A 20,232-nucleotide genomic window follows, 5' to 3' on the forward strand; every position below is an offset into this window, starting at 1 on the left:
GGAAACATAATCATTTTCTTTTAAGATATTCTTCCTATCTGATGCTTCCTATATTCAAAGTAAGTGGGTCCGTATGCTTGAGCTAGCTTCAAAGATTAGGATGTTTTACCCACTTTTCCTTAAGTAGGGCATTTGGGTTACCTCGCTATTTTTCACCTTGGTATCATTTTCTTTTAATGTCTAGAATCTATTATAGGGTCCTATTATTAAAAATAATATCTTTCCTTGGCATATCATGGCTGTAGTGTATCTTTTGGGCTTGAAAAATTCTTTGCTTGGTTTCCTCTACCTCTAAGGCCTTTTCCGCTACTATAAAATAGAAAATATTTGAGGTATTCATTATCGTCTTTACATCCTAATAAATTTCTTCTATGAGTATTTATAGAAATTGATCAACTCTCAAGGCATTTTTAACTTTTGAATATAATTGGCTCACTACATTGACTTGAATATGTATTTTTAAATATTATTTAAAATTAAGTGAACTTAGATGGTAACTCTATCCATGACTCATGACCATATATACAACAAAGAAAACAATTGACAAGAATACAAGCATATACTCTTAGGAAAATCATTTACGTATATTGAAAAGAAGTTTTGGTGAATTCCCATTTAGACTTTTTTGTTTTTGGGAAAGTATCCTTGATTTTTAGAATTTGTTATCAATACATTTTTTTTTGTCTAATACCTAGAATATCCCTAATCAATTACCCATTTTTTCTCATTTTCGTATAAATTAATCCATAAGGTGAATCGGTTCAATTATAGTATTTTTACATTATGTTATAATATTTTTTATAATACTGTAATGTAATAAAAACATATTTATTTATAAATTATGTAAAAAAATATTATGTTTATAATATTTTACATAATATCCTAATATTTTCAGTAATACTAAAAAATTAATATTATAGCATTTTATAATATGTTATAAGTTTTTTGGTTTTACTGAAAATACTATATAACATAGTATAAAAACATTATAATTGGATTGATTCACCGGTCCATCGAGAAAAATGAGAGAATAAAATAAAAATAAAATAGTTGAGGGTACTCCAGGTATTAAGTAAAAAAATACTATTACCAAATTCTGAAAATAGTGGCACTTCCTGAGAAAAGCAAAAAAAATTTATGGAATTCATCCAAAAAAAATTTCTTGAAAGAACATTCTCTTGTACTTAGTAAGAAAAAAAACCTTGTCTCACGGTACAAATAATTAGTGATCATCCTGCCCTGACCATTGAACTTGGCCGAAACGCAGCTATTTTTTCATTAAGATAAGTCAAAAGGATGAGTTTGATGGCCAGCGTCTGCACGAGAACCACAATTTGGCATCAGATGTGCATCTCATAAAAGATGTTCGACGGGGCTGGCAACAGTGTCCACTGAAAAATACTGCACCGCTTAAACTTTTTGCGAGGCTCTTGTTCACAGTTATGAGCGACCTGTGGCGCTGCTACCACTTCATCATGAATATGGATCTCTACACCTTTTTCTTCATGTCAGAGGAACATTCGAGGACACCACTCTCACTGGTTCTCAGTCCTGGCTGCTCATTCTGAGCTACTCCCTCTCCAACTGCAATAATCTTACTCGACCCAATGCGCAAGTCTTTTCCGAATAGGCAACACTTAAAAGCTGCTTTCTTTCCTTTTAAACTCCAGCCATTACGGAGCGCTGATGGAATAATTACCCATCTTTATCCCAGAGGGAGACAAAAGAGGGTAAAAGTGCACCCCAATTATAAGCCATCACCGTATGATAGTAGGGATAACCTGACGTGTCAAAAATTTCTCCCAACTGCTACCCAAATAAAGATGTTATAAGTGAAGGTCCATGAGAGCTTGTGGAGAACTACTCCGAAGGACCACATTCCAGCTCATCTACAGAATTCTTCTTGAACATCAAAGTTTTGGTAACATCTGGATTTACGAATTGGTATTCCAGTTCACTTTCGCTTACCTGTCAACCGCAAAAGCTATATATGACCATGAGACCTTGGAAAAGGAAGACAAGAAAGAAAGGTGAAATCAAAGCAGCACCTAGAGCATTCACTCTCAATAACTCTGACACGTTACTGTCGTTGAAGAAGACAAAATAGTTGCTATGGATGGTGTAGTCTGTCGTTGGCAGCTGATGTAGTAAACCACTCTAATCTTAAGAGTCTTGAAATGGCCAGTAGTGCTTTTTACTGAAGAGCCGAGGTTTAAAGTTGGAATAGCAAGAATGAATAGAGGTTAACCAAATACAAGAAAAATTCCAATACATTTGCTCCTCAAGGCGAGCATTCCGAATGATGAACTAGAAGAAATTAGTTGTCCGAGTCCCTACAAAACGACGCTGTCAAAAGTCTTCCTCAGCCAGCTGCTATACAATACGTTGAGATTTTTCGTGTTTGTATTTAATATAGAAATTAAACTTGCAACTAAGAATTAGTCGGATGATATCCGTTCAATAATTCTTTTGTGGAGAAACGAGAAGAAGCATCATACTCACAGGCCTACGAAGGCATTCTATGCACCGACAAGTTTCGTGTTCAGCTCTAAACGTTGAAGTCTTCCCCTGTTAGCTCTGTCTTGCTACATCCTTTAATCGAAGTTTCCAAGCCGCCAGGCGAATGATTGCTCAGTCTCTTTTTCTTGTTCCTGCATTACGGATTTGAGGGGAATTATTATACTTGGACTAATACAATGTTCCATGAAATATGTAGTCTGTACATTTCTGGTCATACCTCCCGATATCAATTGTCTCGTATACTGCTCCCTAGTTGCAGATCCGCTGTTAGAATTTATACAACATGAAAGGTTCATTCCAGAGAGGATTAACATGACAACTACAGCCTCATTAGGAGAGTTTGACCAACTAAAATTGTGTATGGATTCGTAAGTCTTGCGTTGGATCTTTAAGTCGTCACTATCACAGACGTTGTCCTGTCGGTATCAGTCAGAGAAAGACAATGAAGTCGGTGGACATTTGAACAGTGCAAAACTGAGGCTTGATGCAGGGGTTTACCAGAAGGTGAAAACGAGGAATTATACTGAACGAAATCGTCGCGGTGATGGTTAAGTCTCAGGTGAAAACAAACCTCGACGCTGTCGGTGCGTCTTCCGATACTGTAGACGAGCGGCTGCCCATCGACTGGGTTGGAATGGGCTCCATGTGGTCGAGTAAGCCAATGAAGGAATTGGATCCCCTCCTCTCCTTGGTATAAAACTCGCAAGTCTGAAAGAGAAGGAACAAGAGGGAGTTGGGAAGAAAATAAGTAAAAATGAAGCCTCTCAGGACCTCCCCCAGGCCTGAGGCAAGGAGGACAGGAAATGCCTTCATCATAGCATCCATGCTTCTTTCTCTCTGCATCATCTCTCTTATCAAGGCTCGCTACTGTGCGGTTCCATTTGGTCTGTCCTTCACTTCAGATGCTGCCTTCCTTGACTGTTGCGGTCTTCTGTTCTTGAGAACACCGTTGCTCTTCTTGCAGGTAAGTTGCAGGAGTCTACCGAATTGGAACTAGCCATGGAAGCTCTAAGGATGGTGACAGCCAAGAGAGGCGACCCTGCTTCAAAAGGTAAGTTCATTAGCATAAGTCCTCGGAGAATTTAGATAGCTAGAAGAATAATATGGACTGCGAAGAAAGAAAAGAATATGAAACCTGGTTCATGTGGTGACAGGAGCAATTGTGCGAGTTAGTGATCTGCAAGAACTGAAATGTGGAACTTAGAGCGCTTACTGATCAATGATTCACAAAAAGATGTTCACCATTCATTCACTTGTTTGTGTCGGTTGCAAAACTGAGTACAGTTAAAATGCCCTTAAAGCCACAAAAAGAACATAATTGTTGCTGAAACTCTTGAGGATTCTGATAGTTTGCCAAAACCTTTTCGGAGATGCTTACACTCATAAATTCCTTTCTTGTGAACATAAATGGCATTGGTAAAAATTTTCTGATTGCAGGGGAAAAGGAAGAAATAGCTGCTATGGATCTCAAGAAACCATTATGTGTGGAAACAAGCCGGAGATCTGATGTTTGCGAGGCAGAAGGCGATGTGAGGGTGAAAGGAAGCTGGCAGACCATCTTTGTGCACCCTTCCCTGGCAAGCCAAGAATGGAAGATGAAACCTTATGCCCGTAAGCATGACCGGCCCGCTCTTGCTCACATCAAAGAATGGACAATTAAGCCGTTCCCAGATCAAGAACCAGCCCCGACCTGCACCGAGAACTATACAATCCCTGCGGTGGTGTTCTCGATCGGTGGGTACACCGGAAACCTCTTCCATGACTTCACCGACGTGCTGGTCCCCCTGTTCATCACCTCCCACCACTTCCATGGTGATGTCCAATTCGTCATCGCTGACGCAAAATCCTGGTGGCTGAGCAAGTTCAGCTTAATCCTCAAGCAGCTGTCCAAGTACGAGATCATCGACGCCGACAACGACCAAGACGTGGTGCGATGCTTCCCTCGAGTGATCATAGGGCTCAACTTCCACAAGGAACTGGGCGTCGACCCTGCCAAGGCTCCAAACGGATACTCCATTATGGACTTCAAGGAGATGCTGAGGAAAGCGTACGGCCTAGAGAGGCCGACGGCGGAACCGTCGGGTGACCAATGGGACGTAAGGAGGAAGCCCAGGTTGCTGATCATATCTCGCAAGAGCTCGAGAGTGTTCTTGAACGAGAGGGGGATGTCGGACATGGCCATGAGTCTTGGATTCGACGTGAGGATCGCCGACCCCGATGTAGCCACCGACTTGGGCAAGTTCGCGAGGCTGGTGAACTCCGCCGACGTGATGATCGGAGTCCATGGCGCCGGGCTCACCAACATCGTCTTCCTCCCTGCAGGGGCTGTGCTCATCCAGGTTGTTCCCATGGGCAACCTGGAGTGGCTGGCAAGAGACACCTTCGAGAATCCATCACCAGATATGCAGCTCAGGTACTTGGACTACCGCATCCAAGCGGATGAGAGCACGCTTAGTGACCAATACCCGAAAGATCACCCTGTGTTCACAGATCCCCAATCAATCCACAAGAAAGGCTGGAATGAGCTGAGCAGAACATACTTGGAGAACCAAGATGTGAAGCCTCATCTGGGCAGGCTGAGGATCACATTGTTAGAGGCTCTCAACACATTGTCGCACAGCCGCAAGATGACTCAGTGATTGCTTCCACCTGGAATCCGTTGTTCGCTTTTCTTTTTCTTTCAGAAACATAACCCATCATCTTGTTGCAAGAAAGATGGATGGATAGGTCGGTATATAGCTAGTTAGATGCATGGCTGGATAGATAATATTGTGCTGCTATAGGGAAGTATAGTGATGCTTACACCTTGTGATTACAAACAACGAGTGTACTGGAGAAAAGAAAGATCAACGCCAGAATAGTTTGAATATGATGCAGAGTAGTATTACTTTATATTTTATGTTACAATAGCTCCATCACTAAATGCGTCTGCCTCATTGCCAGTCTGATTACAAATACTGTGCTATATTTTTAATGTTTTCCTTCTTCTTTTTACATTAATAAAAGGAAATTAAATTATATGCGATTGGTAAAAGATGAATTTTTCTGGATAATGCAACAAGTAATTGTCCTAAAACGGAGTCTCTCTCCTGCTTCAGGGTTACCACTATTAGAATATATTAGAACAGGATTCTTGTCTCTCTTTGTGCTGGAAAAAAAGAAAACAGGGGAGACGCTGAAGAAAATAATTTGGTGCATCGATCTCTTCCTTGTCGTTCTTCGGAAATGAACATTGTTATCACCATTCTCGAAAGGGTCTTGATCACATTCGTAAGATTGATGACCCATGAATTCCTGTATCTGTAATGGTGGAAAACATATATACTTGTATTTCTTTGTGATTTAGACAAGTGTTACGACGTCGGTACAGGAGCCATGGCAGCAAGAAATGCCAAATAGCTGAATTCCCAGTAGAAGGTCAATCAATAACCGTCCCCGGTACAAGAGACAGGTCGCCTCAGTGTGGACCCCCTCCTTTTACTAGGACTAGTTTGGTGTTGTGGAGCTATCAGAGATGAACAGAGGCCACAAGCCAACGCCATCGAAGAGTCCACCTCTGGGGTGAGTATCCATCAAGATCTAAACCAGAGGATCGAATACGCTAACCAAACTGCGGGCTGCATGTGATCCTCTTGAACATATCTACCACCCAAGTAGCAGAGGCTGCTGTTGGTCAGCAGCACGATCATGCCCACCATTTAAAAGAACATATAAGACATTCATGATTACTTTTTTGATACGATACTGGGTCTGCTACGAACTTTGCATGATAGAGTTACATATTCCACGTGAGATCAAATCAGGCATCACATTTCAGTCGGTAGTCCCGTCACTTTCTTATATTTCCGGCAATTGTTTCTCTCCTGCTTTCCGCAAGCATGCCACACCACACATTAGCGAAGAAGAAAATTATGCAGCTTCTTTCCCATGACATGGCATTCTCTTGCTCTTATTTCTGGACACATACGCGGGCCACTCAAGTGTAGTATGAAGAATTTCCTGTAACTCCAAGGAATATGTGGAATGCATGGCATCTAGTATCAGCAGATGAAGGTAATGGAGTAAGACATCCGCCGGCCCCCGATACAGTACTATAACATCCAAGTTAGAGCGAGTTGGAGACTATTAAGGGCTAAGGAGATGATATATATAGGTTGTCACATGCCAAACAAAATAAAAAGAAAACAAGAAGTGATTCCTTTGCTGAAGGAATATTGCTAGAATCATTAATGCACTTGAAAACTATACTTATACCATGGGGCATCGATAATTTGATCAGTGAGCAATGATGTCACACACGAACATATTTTTCAATGTCTCGTTTTATTATAGTTATACAACGATAGAAGAAGACACGAAGAAGCACTGTACCGAGGCAAACCAGTCATAACTTGGATCTACTGATTATAAAACACCGAAAATTGAGATGACGTCTCTTGTTGGACTATCTATGGAAGATTTCCCTGCTCCGAGGGAGATGTGTGAATGGAGTTGGTTGTGTCTACATTCCACGTCATAGTTGGGATATGATTCTTGTCATGTAATGGTACAGTCAATTAGCTGTCAAGGAGGAATGACCGAGGAGAATATTAGTTGGACTTGATGGCGTTGTTGCCATTATTATTGGTAGTTAGATCTCATACAAGCAGCCCCGTTCAAATCACAACATACCAAAAATTCCAAGGTATGCCAACGCTTCCTGCCAAGAGTAGAAGAAACTTGAGTTCTTGTCTGATTTGCAAGCTAATTCACTGATTCATTGCTTATATAGAAGATATGATAATCTTGTAGTCCAAAAATTTTGTTGAAAGAAACTCCATGTCATTAATTATATTTATATTATTCATGGAAGACAGTTTTTCTTATTAAGGAGATTCATCGTTGCTTTATAATTTGTCAACATATGTATCACACGACCCACGTGGATTGCAAACCTTCTGCAATAGCTAAAGCTTTATAGGCAGAAGAAGTTATATTTCGTGCTAATGTCTCCTTCATCCACAAAATATATCGGATCTATATTACTCACCCGATCCTGTTGCGATTCCAAGAATTATTATGGTTAAACTTATACCAACACCCACGTGGAGGAGTCCATTTGACAATGATGGCGTCAAAATAGCATATTGGAAGAAGCAACAATTATGTCTGGTCATGAGTCTACAAGGATTGAACTCAGGTACATAGTACAAAATTGAATCGGATGAGTATTTTTTTCGTAGACCATAACACAAAAAGTGATATAGCTAAAAGGGTCACTTTCTTCTTCCAAAAGATGCAGATTTAATTATCTTTATATATTGGGCTAACTAGGACGCTACCCCATTTCCCTCTTTATGCATCTGAAAAATTACATGGAAATCAAACACATTCAAAACATGCTAAATATCGTCAATTACATTACATACAGCTAATGGAGAAGGAGCTATCTTATGTAACACCTTAATCAACATCTCATAATCAGACTCCACATATATCCTTGTGACTCCATCTTGTATAGTCACACGAAGGTCATCTCTCATTATTGTAACCTTACAGTACAACGCATTCCAACTCTCGACATTTCTGTAACCAACAAATAAGGGGTCACTAGCATCATCTCATAGCAAAATACTAATATCCCCAAACTAATATTTATTATAAAACCATCCTAATTAAGCTTGACCCATCCATTTTGGGGTCTACTCTAGGAAACCTATCTTTGAACTAAACCTTACCTACGATCATAAGATTATTTGACCATGTCATGAGCTTAGACTAAAGCAATCATTTTATAAAAAATATTATACATTGATTTATATTTGTGACTAAAAATAATTTCATGACTCACCTTCCATATAACTACTAGAGCCGAGTAGCAATAACAACACCAAAGATCTAGTCAAAATTATTAAATCTCAGATTTGATTATAAAATTAATTGGTAAATTATTTGATCTAATCTATATATTGAAATAAGTGTACAGGATTAACTACGATAGTAGTAAAGCATAAAGCATATATTGGACAGGAGTCAAAGATCGGACGATACGTTGAAGATTCGGACGATATGTCGGAAGTTTGTCGGAAGCTCGTAGAGAGTTCGTCGGGAGCTCACTAAGAGTTTTCGTTGGGAGCTCACTGAAAGTTCATCGGGAGTTCGCCAGAAGTTCGCTTGGAGCTCACCGAAAGTTCGTCGGGAGTTCGCTGGAAGTTCGTCGAGAAGTTTATCGAAAGTTCGCCGAGAGAACAAGTGAGATGCCAGACAGAGATTAATTAGTTAAATATCTTAATTATCGTAGTTATACTATAAGTTAAGTTATGATTGGGAGTTAATCCCACTAACTCGGTTATGGACCAATTGGGCCTTTAACAGAGCTGAATTGGGCCGGTTGAACAACCCATTTAGCACTTGAAGTCACAGCCGACGGTGGCACCGCCTGGGATTTAGTCTCCCAGGTCGAGCTGCCAAGCGGTGGTACTGCAAGAGCTCAGTATCTGAGCTTTGTCAAGCGGTGGTACCGCCTAGACTAAGCGAGGGTACCACCTAGACTAAGCGGGGGTACCGCCTAGTGTCAGTCTAAAGGAGATGGTACTGCCCAATATTGGTGGTGGTACCGCTAGTACCCCAGAAATCTGAGATGAGACACTTTTTGGTTCCAATTTTGAAGCCATTGGAGCCTATAAATATCTTATAGGTGCCCAGCAAACCAATCACATGAGTAATGACACGTGTGACTTGACACAGAATCTTTTTGTTTATTATATTTTGACGTTTATCACATTATATTAACTATTGCATATATGTATGTATATATTGTGATGTCCTTGGATCTATGCAATGAGAATTGGATCATGATGAGATCACGATAATGAGACCGATTCACCTTTAAACACATATCATAAATAATCCCGGGCATAGGTTACTCGAGAGGGACATCGAGAAAACCGGACAGACTGGTGTGCTATATACCCGTCCATATGATGGATGCAGTTGGTCTCATAGCTGCTCGTGTGGGGACACTAGGGATATAGTACAGGTGTTCATTGGAGAATGAGTTCACTGATTGATCCGCTTTTGGAATGCTGGATGGTTGATGATGCCTTATTGTCAGACAGCGATTTCATAGTCCTAGTAGTGTATCTAGTCATTAGACTTGAGACACTAAGGATGTTCTGTATGAGTGCTCCATTCTTTGATACCAGACTTATAGGTTTGGATGTCCCAGATCTAGTACAATCGGTCATTGGGAGTGGCAATCGACCTTACGAGGGCTATTGAGTGTCGATAGAGGATCATCCACTCTTGGCATCATGAGAGGAATATCTTATATGTTTTTGCTCAAACAAATCCCTGGCCAGGGTCATTCGGATTTAGAGAGAAAGAGTTCTCCGGGAGAATCCGATTAGAGCGAGACTCGAGTAGAAACTGTATGGGTCTGACAACACCATGCCCCATATACGGTCTCTTGGATATTAGATGGATGAGGGACTATAGATACACGATAATTGAGAACAGACAAGTCCAATAGATTGGATTATCCTGTATTGTCTGAGGACTGCGGCATAGTGGCCTAGTACGTCCGCAGTCGATGAGTCAAGTAAATTATTATGGAGATAATAATTCATTGAGCTAGGAGTTTTAACTAGTATGACTCACATGCCCCCTGCAGCAGCGCCCGCAAGAAGGGCCATAGGCACGGCGGCCACTAGCGCACGGGCATTGCTCCCACGTGCAAGGGCGGTGCCTACGGGTGCTAGACATGCGGGCAGAGGCGCCGCATAGTAGTGGCGCTAGTGAGCATCGCGCCCACGAGTATAGCCGCCTACGAATACTACTGTTTAATCTCGAATTTTGATGATGAAGTCAATTGTAATTTGTTTGATCTAATCTATATGTTGAGAAAAGTTTGTAGGATTAACTACGATGACAGTAAGATATAAAGCAGGTGTTGTGTCGTAGTCAAGATCGAGATCTCATTAGGAGTTCGAGAGTTCGATGGAAGTCCGGACGTTCGTCGGAAGTTCTGCGGGAACCAACCAAGAAGTCCAGGAGTTTGCCATAGAAGCTCGTCGGAACTCGCCATGAAGATCGTCGCAAAGTCCAGGAGCTTACTGGGAGTTTGCTGGAGCATTGCCGAGAGTTCGTCATCTGTTCGTCGAAAGTACACCGGAAGCTCGCCGGAAGAGCAATTGACACACTAGAACAAAAAGTACAATAAACATCTCTTAATTGTCATAGTTAGAGCGTAAATTAAGTTAGGATTGGGAGGTTATCCCACTAACATAATTAGGAGCCAATTGGGCCCTTAACAGGGCTGAATTGGGCCGAATTAAGCACCCAATTTAGACACTGAATTCTTGGCCGGTGGTGGCACCGCTTGGAAAGCAGTGCCCCAGGAAATCTGGGCGGTGGTATCGCCGACAGTTATTGCTGCCAGCGGTGGTACTGCCCCTATCAGGCGGTGGTACCGCTAGAGCTCAATCTCCAAGCTTTGTTAAGCGGTGGTACCACCCAGACTAAGCAGTAGTACCGTCTAGTGTCAGGTGTCAAGCGATGGTACCGTCGAGTAATGGTGGTGGTACTGCCAGGACCCCAGAAATTCAGGATTCGACACTTTTTTACTCTATTTTTGAAGCCATTGGGGCCTATAAAAACCCCACCCCTTTCTGCATGAAATGGCACAAAACCTATTGGCATAATCTTGAGTTCTCGAGTCTTAATGTGTTGTAAAAGTTAGAGTTCTCCTCCTTCATCTCTTAGTCTTATAACCATCCAAGAATGAGGAGTGAGACTTGTAAGGGTTCATCTCCTAAACCCGGGAAAAAGAGAAAGTGTTGTAAAGAGGTGTTTGGTCTTCACCTATTGAAGAAAGGCCTTTAGTGGATGCTAGAGACCTCGTCGAAGGAGGAATCCGAAAGTGGATGTAGGTCACGTTGACCGAATCACTCTAAATTTTGGTTTGCTTTTCATTAGTGTAATTTACTTTAACTACAATTCATTTCATTGCAAACTACTTCTACTCCTCATCTTGCTTATGCTCTCATACGTTTTAAGTTGCTATCCTTTCGATTCGATTTTCATCGAACGTACGAAATATTTTATATGGGAATCAAAGAATTTTTCACTGCACTAATTCACCCCCCCTTTAGTGCCACTCTTGATCCTAACAATTGGTATCAGAGCAAGGTTCACTCTCATTTGGTTTTAAACCCAAGAGAGATGACATTTTCTGGCAACCTAGCAGGCCATTCAATTACACGTCCGCCCATATTCAATGGGACGGATTACACATATTGGAAAACTAGAATGAGGACCTTCCTAATTTTAATGGATTTTGAATTATGAAATATTATAGAAAATGGCTTTCAAATGTCTTCTCTTCCAATGAACGATTGGAATGAATTGGAGAAGAAGACTTTCGCTTTAAACGCAAAGGCTATGAATGCCTTATTTTGTGCATTAGATAAAAACGAGTTTAATTGAGTATTGGTTTGTGAAATGACTTTTGACATTTGGCACATACTCGAAGTGACTCATAAAGGCACTAGTAGAGTGAAGGAGTCAAAAACTAATCTTTTAGTGTATTCTTATGAGTTGTTTTGAATGAAACCGAGTAAAACCATTAGAGACATGTACACCCGATTTACGGATGTTGTCAATAGTCTAAAAGGACTTGGTAAAGGTTTCTTGGATTTTGAACTCGTTAATAAGATTTTAAGATCCCTTCCAAAAAGTTGGGATCCTAAAGTAACGATCATTTAAGAGGCCAAAAATCTAAATAATTTTTCTCTTGAAGAATTAATTGGATCACTAATGACCTATGAAATGACATGTAAAGCTCATGAAGAGCTTGAGGATATCCTTCTAAAGAACAGGAAGGACATAGCATTGAGAACTCAAGAAGATCACTTGAAAGAAAACTCAAGTGATAAGGACTTTGATGATGATTTGACACTTTTAACAAAAAAGTTCAAACGATTCATAAAAGGAAATAAATTTAAAAATGATACTAAAAATAAATTTAAACCTAATAAAGAATAAGTGATATGTTATGAATGCAAGAAGCCGCGACACTTCAAGAGTGAATGTCCCTAAGCAAAGAGGAGGCAACCAAAGAAGAAGGCTCTCAAAACTACATGGGACGACTCAAGTGCTTCCAAAGAAGAGGAGCCAACCAACACCGAGCAAGTTGCTCACTATGCGCTAATGGCTATTGGAGATGAGGTAACAAGTTTATTAGATGCTAATTGAACTTTCAATGAGTTTTCAAGTGCTTTTCATGAATTGTTTGATGAATGTAGAATCTTGAGTAAAAAATATAACTCTTTAAAAAAGGAACATGCTTCTCTTATTAGCAATTTTGATAGATTAAAAGTTGAGCACAATGATAGCCTAGCTTCATATACGAAATGTGATGAACTATAATTACTTCAAAAAGAAAACTTGCTACTTAAGAAAACCTTAGAAAAGTCTGAGGTTGGTAGCAAATCCTTGAACATGATCATTACCAACAAGGGTCATGTTTATAGAAAAGGCGGAATCAAATTTGTGAGTAGCTCTCACCAAAATCCAACCACCTTTGTTAAAGGCCCTACTTTGCATGTCTCACCCCAAAACAAATGTAACTTTTATTACAAATTTGGGCATGTAGCTTATCATTGTCCATTTAAGAAATATAGTCCATATAAATTGATTTGGATTCCTAAAAGAATCTCAAATGACTCACTGCAATATGATAAGCAATGTAGATCAATTTTTGAGGCACCCAAGGTCAAATAGGTACCTAAAAATCATCTCTTTTTGTAGAAAAATATAATATCACAAGCTAGGAGCAAGAGATTATGCCTTGCTAGTGGATGCTCAAGGCATATGACCGGAGATCCATATAATTTCTCTAAGCTCACTAGCCTAGACGAAGGATATGTCACCTTTGAAGACAACAATAAGGGTAAAATTATTGGCAAAGGAACCATAGGTAACAAATCCAATCATCTTATTGAAGATGTATTGTTAGTTGATGGTTTAAAGTATAACTTTTTGAGTATTAGTCAATTATGTGATAAAGGATATATCGTTAGATTTGAATCTAATATTTATATTATTGAAAAACCATATAAATACATATCTATGATTACCTAAAACAAAATAATGTATATACTATCGAGATTAATGATCTTTGTAATGAAATATGCTTTTCGATTTCGAATAATGATGTTTGGCTTTGGCATAGGAGATTAGGTCATGCTAGCATGAAACTAATATATCAAATTTTATTTAAAGAACTTGTAAGAGGAATTCCTCGTATCAAGTTCATCAAAGATAATGTATGTGATGCATGTCAACTAGGAAAATAAATAAAAAGTAGCTTCAAACCTAAGAACTAAATAAGCACCTCTAGACCTTTACAATTGATCCATATGGACTTGTTCTGACCAATTGCTACAATAAGCCTAGGAAGTAGCAAATATATATTTATTTTCGTAGATGATTATAGTAGATACACATGGACTTATTTTTTAGCACACAAAAGTGAATGCTTTAGGTATTTCTCTAAGTTTTGTAAACTTGTTCAAAATAAAAAAGGTTTTATGATTTCGTCAATTTGAAGTGATGACGGTGGTGAATTTCAAAACCATGATTTCCAAAAATTTTGTGAATCTAATAGATATAACCACAACTTCTCTACTCCAAGAAATCCTCAACAAAATGGAGTAGTAGAAAGAAAGAATAGAAACTTACAAGAAATGACAAGAACCATGTTAAACGAACATAGCTTACCCAAATATTTTTGGGACGAAGCCATAAATACGGCATGCTATGTTATGAATAGGGTTCTAGTAAGACCACTACTTTCCAAGACTCCTTATGAGTTGTGGAATAACAAAAAACCCAAATTTTCATACTTTAACATTTTAGGATATAAATGTTTCATTTTGAATGAAAAAGATGCCTTAAGTAAATTTGATGTAAAATCTGATGAAGAAATTTTTCTTGGCTATTCCTTTATTTCTAAAGCATTTCGTATCTTTAACAAAAGAACTTTGATTATAGAAGAATCCATTCATGTTATTTTTAATAAAAATTTTGAAGTTAAGAAAAAACTTGATGATGATATTGGTTTTGACGCTTTGAATTTAAATGAAACCCCTTCTCCAAATAGCAATTTAGATGCATCTTCTTTCGAACCTTCTTTATCGAAGGAATGAAAGTATGTAGATGCTCATCCTAAGGAGCTAATTATAGGAGAAACATCAAAATTTTTGTGCCAACGCCTCTTTTCTCTCCTAAATTGAACCTAAATGCATTGATGAGGCCATGAAAGATGATTCACGGGTCATTGCAATGCAAGAAGAGTTAAATCAATTTGAGAGAAATGAGGTATGGAAGCTTGTTCCTAGACCAAATGACCATTTAGTTATTAGTACTAAATGGGTTATTAGAAACAAGCAAGATGAATTTGGTATCATGGTTCGAAACAATATTAGATTAGTGACCAAAGGTTTCAACCAAAAAGAAGGTATCGATTATGAAGAGACCTTCACTCCTGTGGCTCGATTAGAAGTCATAAGAATGATTCTTGCCTATGCTAGTAGTAATAATTTTAAGTTGTTTTAAATAGATGTTAAAAGTACTTTCCTTAATGGCTTTATTTCCGAAGAAGTTTATGTTGAACAACCTCCTGGATTTGAGAATGATAGTCTCCATAATCATGTGTTTAAATTCATTAAAGCTCTCTATAGTTTAAAACAAGCCCCAATGGCTTGGTATGAGAGACTTAGTTCATTTCTTATTAAAAATAATTTCTCTAAAGGCAAGGTCGATACTACATTGTTTATCAAAAAATTTAAAAATAATTTTTTTATTGTTCAAATTTATGTTGATGATATTATTTTTGGTTCCACGAATGAATCTCTTTGTGAATCATTTGCTAAAAGTATAAGTCTTGAATTTAAAATGAGTTTGATGGGAGAATTAACCTTCTTTTTAGGCTTACAAATCAAACAACTAAGTAATAGTATCTTTCTTAGTTAAATAAAATATGCTTTATATTTGCATGCTATGCACAAGTTGTGTGGATGAAAAACACTTTAGAGGATTATAAGATTCATCTTAAAATCATTCCCATAAAATATGATAACACAAGTGCAATATGTTTAACAAAAAATTTCATTCAACACTCTAGAACTGAACATATTGATATTAGGCATCACTTTATACGATATCATGTTAATAATCATGATGTAATCCTAGAGTTTATTAATACAAAACATCAATTAGCCGATATTTTTATAAAGCCTTTAAGTGAAGAACAATTTGATTTTATTATAAGAGAATTAGGAATGTTAATTTGTCTGAATGCATGAATTTAATGTATATCTTTTCCAGATTATCTTTCACTTAATGTATTCCTTGAATGGAGCTTTCATGAGTTTATACCATATCAAGTTTACTTCATACCCTTGCTCCATCACTTACTGATTTTTTATACACTCAATCACTTCATGGATTTCATTGACAAATGCATCTCTCGGATTTTTCTCTTATGAATTTTTAATGAGAAATGGATTTGATATGATGCTCCTTCATATGATGATTCTTTCACATGAATTCTTTCTTAATGAAGAAAGAATTTTCATGAATTTTTTTAGTATAAGATGAACACTTGCAATACTGAGGATTTGATTTCACATGAATATCTTGATCCTTGTGAAAATTGAAGCATAATTTAATTAAACTCTTTTATTATTTTTGACTTGATTCAAATCATTTCACCAAGTTACTTCTCAATGGATTTTCCTCCTTACACTCCTTCATGCGAAGTTTTGATGAAACATAAAATGGGAGAAGTTGATGGAAGCTATCTCTTTAATATTTATAACTTTTAATGTGAGAACTTTTGAATGATACCATGTCATGAATGTTTGAAATATGATTGGTATACAAATTGAAATATGGCATGAATTTTTACCACACTTGCATTATTAAATCGTTCTCCTTTTTGTTGATGACAAAGGGGGAGAAATAATACCAAAATGTGGTAAATTGATGATAAATGCATGCAATATATTTCATCATAGATACTTGAAATGTTTGCTTGATAAATTTCTTTCATAAGATATCTAGAGCTTAACTTGCTATTTTTACAAATTGATATCTTGCCATAGAATGATGAATTGCTATCTTTGTCATATTTCATATTTTAAATATCATACTTGAAAATGAATGTCATGCCTTTTCATCATTTTGATAAATACTTGGCATCGTATTTTGAGAATGATAGATCATGATAGGAATAATGATGTGCATGTTGATAAGTTTAATTAACTTATCTTATCGGTTTGTTTCCTGAATTCAAAGCATTGAATTCAAGAATAACTTTTCTTAAGTATGGTATATAGATAGGGGGAGTTAAGGTTAACTCTGTCATCAATTTATTATCATAATAAAAAAGGGGGAGATTGTTGAATCTCAGATTTTGATGATGAAGTCAATTATAATTTTTTTGATCTAATCTATATATTGAGAAAAGTGTGCAGGATTAACTACGATGGCAGTAAGACACAAAGCCGGTGTTATACTAGAGTCAAGATCAAGATCTCATTGGGAGTTCGAGAGTTCGTTGAAAGTCCGGACGTTCGTCGGAAGTTCTGTGGGAACCAACCGAGAAGTCCAAGAGCTTGCTATAGTAGCTCATCGGAACTCACCAAGAAGATTGTCGTAAAGTCTAGGAGCTTGCTGGGAGTCCATCGGAGCATTACCGAGAGTTCATCGGATGTTCACCGGAAGTACGCCGGAAGCTCGCCGGAAGAGCAATTGACGCACCAGAACAACAAGTGCAGTAAACATGTCTTAATTTTCGTAGTTAGAGCTTAATGTTAGGACCCTTTTTCTGAGCTTTTGAATAATATTTATTGAGTCTGTTTAGTTTAATTATTTATTGAGTTTAGTTAGAGTCAGGTAGAGATTTATTTAATATTTATTTATTATTAAGAGTCCAAGTCCTGGTGGACTCTAGGTGGAACTCTATAAATAGTGATGTAACCATTTCTTTTGAGAATCAATTAATCAATGAAATGTTATTCTACTCTGTGGACAAACCCTATGAGGCTGATTCCCTTGAAGCGATCAAGGAGGGCGGATCCCCTCGAAGCGATCAAGGAGGCTAATCCCCTCGAAGCGATCATTATTATTCCCTTTTCTCCCCTTTCTTCCATGATAAGACCTTAGGGTCTTATCATTTGGTATCAGAGTCTACGATAAGACTTTAGGGTCTTATCATTTGGTATCAGAGCCGTGATCCTCGACGTTCTCGTTGCAGTTCATCATTGAAAAAAAAAAAAAAGAAGAAAGAAAGAAAGAAAGAAAGAAGAGAAGAGAAAGAAGAGAGAGAAGAAGAAGAAGCCGCAGCCATGCACCCCTGCTTCCCTTGCTTGTGGCCAGCCCACCGCCGGCCGTCGCTGCTCTCCCGCCAGCGACTGACCCTGCCCCGCTTCCAGCTAGAGTCCATCGTGGACGTCGCCTCCCACTCAAGTCACCATCGCTGCTAGGAGACGACGCTGCCAGCGTCTCATCCTGCCGTAGCCTTGCTCCCCTTCTCAACTACTGCTGCAAGGCAACTTCTTCCCCACTGCCGCTACTGCTTCCCGGCTGCTCCATCACCACTGCCTACCTCTCAGCCACAACCCTAACCAAGCCCCCCCCCCTTGGGTCGCAGTCGTAGCCGCTGGTTGCTGCAGCCCCTCATTGCAGCGGTTGCAGAAACATAGCTTCCGCTGTTGCCACAGTCCCTCGTCGTTCACAGTCGTGCCTCACGTGTCGTCACATTCCAACCGACCCACCACCTTTGCTAGCCACCATGCGGCGACCACCGCTCGCCTCCCAGCCACTGCTCCCCCTGGCTCGGGCGAGAACGATCGCCACCAATCCCCCTTGCTCTGCATCTGTAGTGATAGAAATAGGGCAACTCACCGTTGCCCTTGTTCCCAATCGTGATACTACCGACTCCTCCTTCTCCACCACCACCGCTACTATGGCTACTAACACCGATTGCCCTTGCTCTGCATCCGTGACATCGGTTGCCCATTTGGTCGAAAGGGGCCCCTGCCTCCCCTACTTTCGGCCAGCCCCACCGCGGCAGCTGCATTCTGGCCAGCGACCATCGTCGCCGCTGCTCCCTAGCCAGCAGCCTTCACTCCTTGATGCTCCACCCTGTTTGAGCAAGAAGGGCTGCTGCTGCTATTTCCCAGTCAGCAGACCAACCCCCTCGTCGCTTCTACCGTCGGTGACACTGCTCCAACCGTGCCACCATCGCTGCCTCCCCTTGGGCCGCAGTTGCAATCGCTTGACCATCCCTCCTTGTGGTGATCAACCCAAGGCAACCATGACCGTCACAGCCACCACCGTTTCCTCAACCGAACACGATCCCTCGACGTCACTAGCACCTATTTCAACAGTGCGACAGAGACAAAGCAACGCTGCCTTCCATCCGCATCGTCGTAGCCACCACAACGGCGAGCCCTTGGCGGCATTGCCCCAGCCACACCATCACTGTAGGTTGCCATCACCGCAGCCTCAACCCTACTGCTCAGCGATTGCCCCTTGGGTCCAATAGCTGCAACCACATCGATGCAGTCGCCTTCCAGCCCCGGCGCTCTCACCCCACGCAGCGACAGAAACAGGGCAGCAACTCTTCCTCCAAAGCAGTGACCACAGCACTGCCCTCGGTGTCCACCTCCTCGGCAACTTCACATTGACAATGCTGATGCCCTTGACTGACATCAAAAAAAGGAGTTGAGAACCCAGATTTGCAGTCTTACGCAATGGCCACTGATAACTCAGTGAAAGCACAAATGGAAGCATGGGAAATAAGAATTGAGAACTGGCTACAAGAAACACTTCATGATTTCAAAAAGATCCTATTGGAGAGCCTTGACAAATTTCAACAAGATAGGGGCTCAAGTTCTACATTGCATAGATAAGAAAATACAGAAAAAGGGCCCCAAGATTGTGACACAAACTACTCACACATGAAGGTGGAATTTTCGAGATGGAAAGATGGAGATCCGACCAGTTGGATCTCTAGGGCAGAAATTTTTTTCCGTTTTCACAGAACCCCAAAAGAATCCAAGGTAGAAGTGGCCTCAATCCAGCTTAATGGAGATGCAATCTAGTGGTACGATTGGTATGAAACTTTCTACGGAGTTCCTTCGTAGGAGTAGTTCAAAAGAGGACTTCTTGTTCGCTTTGGCCCATCCGAATATGAGAATGTTGATTTTCAGCTCGCCAAAATTCGTCAAACTTCTACAATGTTAGAATATTAGAGTAGGTTTGAAAAATTATCAAATCAAGCTAGAGATTGGTCAGATCGACAACTTCTGGATACATTTATTGAAGGGCTTTTTCCAGAGATCCGGTGAAGTTAAGGCTCGTCAACCCCGCACTATGATAACTATGATCTCATTTGCAAATCTACATAAGAAAAAAATTAGCAAGGAAAGATTAGCAAGGGGTTTGTACTATGATGAAAAATGAAGTATGGAGCACCGATGTAAACAAGGGCAACTTCTAATGATTGAACCACTTGGAGAGGAGCCGAAAGCTAAGAATGTGGACTCCGATCATGAAGGTATAAATTCTAATGAAGATATTGAACCTACCGTACATACAATGCATACATTAGTCGGCTACTCTAACCCGCAAAGTTTGGAAGTTAGCGGAACTGTGGAGCAT

General features: G+C 39.7%; 1 protein-coding gene and 1 long non-coding RNA gene across 2 annotated transcripts; one reads left to right on the plus strand and one right to left on the minus strand.

The window, feature by feature from the left end:
• Window positions 1-1,055: 1,055 nt before the first annotated feature.
• Window positions 1,056-3,150, minus strand: LOC108951920 (uncharacterized). The gene is made up of 5 exons (XR_001976489.2): window positions 3,019-3,150; window positions 2,738-2,936; window positions 2,503-2,651; window positions 2,049-2,333; window positions 1,056-1,968 (listed from the first exon to the last, which is right to left on the minus strand). It is a non-coding gene; the product is annotated as an uncharacterized LOC108951920 (long non-coding RNA).
• Window positions 3,151-3,232: 82 nt separating this feature from the next.
• On the plus strand, window positions 3,233-5,412 carry LOC135619319 (alpha-1,3-arabinosyltransferase XAT3-like). The gene is made up of 3 exons (XM_065121218.1): window positions 3,233-3,404; window positions 3,485-3,571; window positions 3,958-5,412. Exons 1-3 carry the CDS (start codon window positions 3,275-3,277, stop codon window positions 5,157-5,159), a joined length of 1,419 nt encoding a protein of 472 aa, XP_064977290.1. The 5' UTR covers window positions 3,233-3,274; the 3' UTR covers window positions 5,160-5,412.
• The last annotated feature ends 14,820 nt before the right edge of the window (window positions 5,413-20,232 follow it).

The sequence above is a fragment of the Musa acuminata genome, chromosome BXJ2-8, assembly GCF_036884655.1.
Source record: "Musa acuminata AAA Group cultivar baxijiao chromosome BXJ2-8, Cavendish_Baxijiao_AAA, whole genome shotgun sequence".
NCBI classification, from domain to species: domain Eukaryota; kingdom Viridiplantae; phylum Streptophyta; class Magnoliopsida; order Zingiberales; family Musaceae; genus Musa; species Musa acuminata.

Bases quoted from the DNA above. Each gene is read 5' to 3' on its own strand.
- LOC135619319 (XM_065121218.1), top strand. From the start codon at position 3,275: ATGAAGCCTCTCAGGACCTCCCCCAGGCCTGAGGCAAGGAGGACAGGA. The intron at 3,405-3,484 runs GTCTGTCCTTCA...CTCTTCTTGCAG, and splicing joins CTACTGTGCGGTTCCATTTG to GTAAGTTGCAGGAGTCTACC. The intron at 3,572-3,957 runs GTAAGTTCATTA...TTCTGATTGCAG, and splicing joins AGGCGACCCTGCTTCAAAAG to GGGAAAAGGAAGAAATAGCT.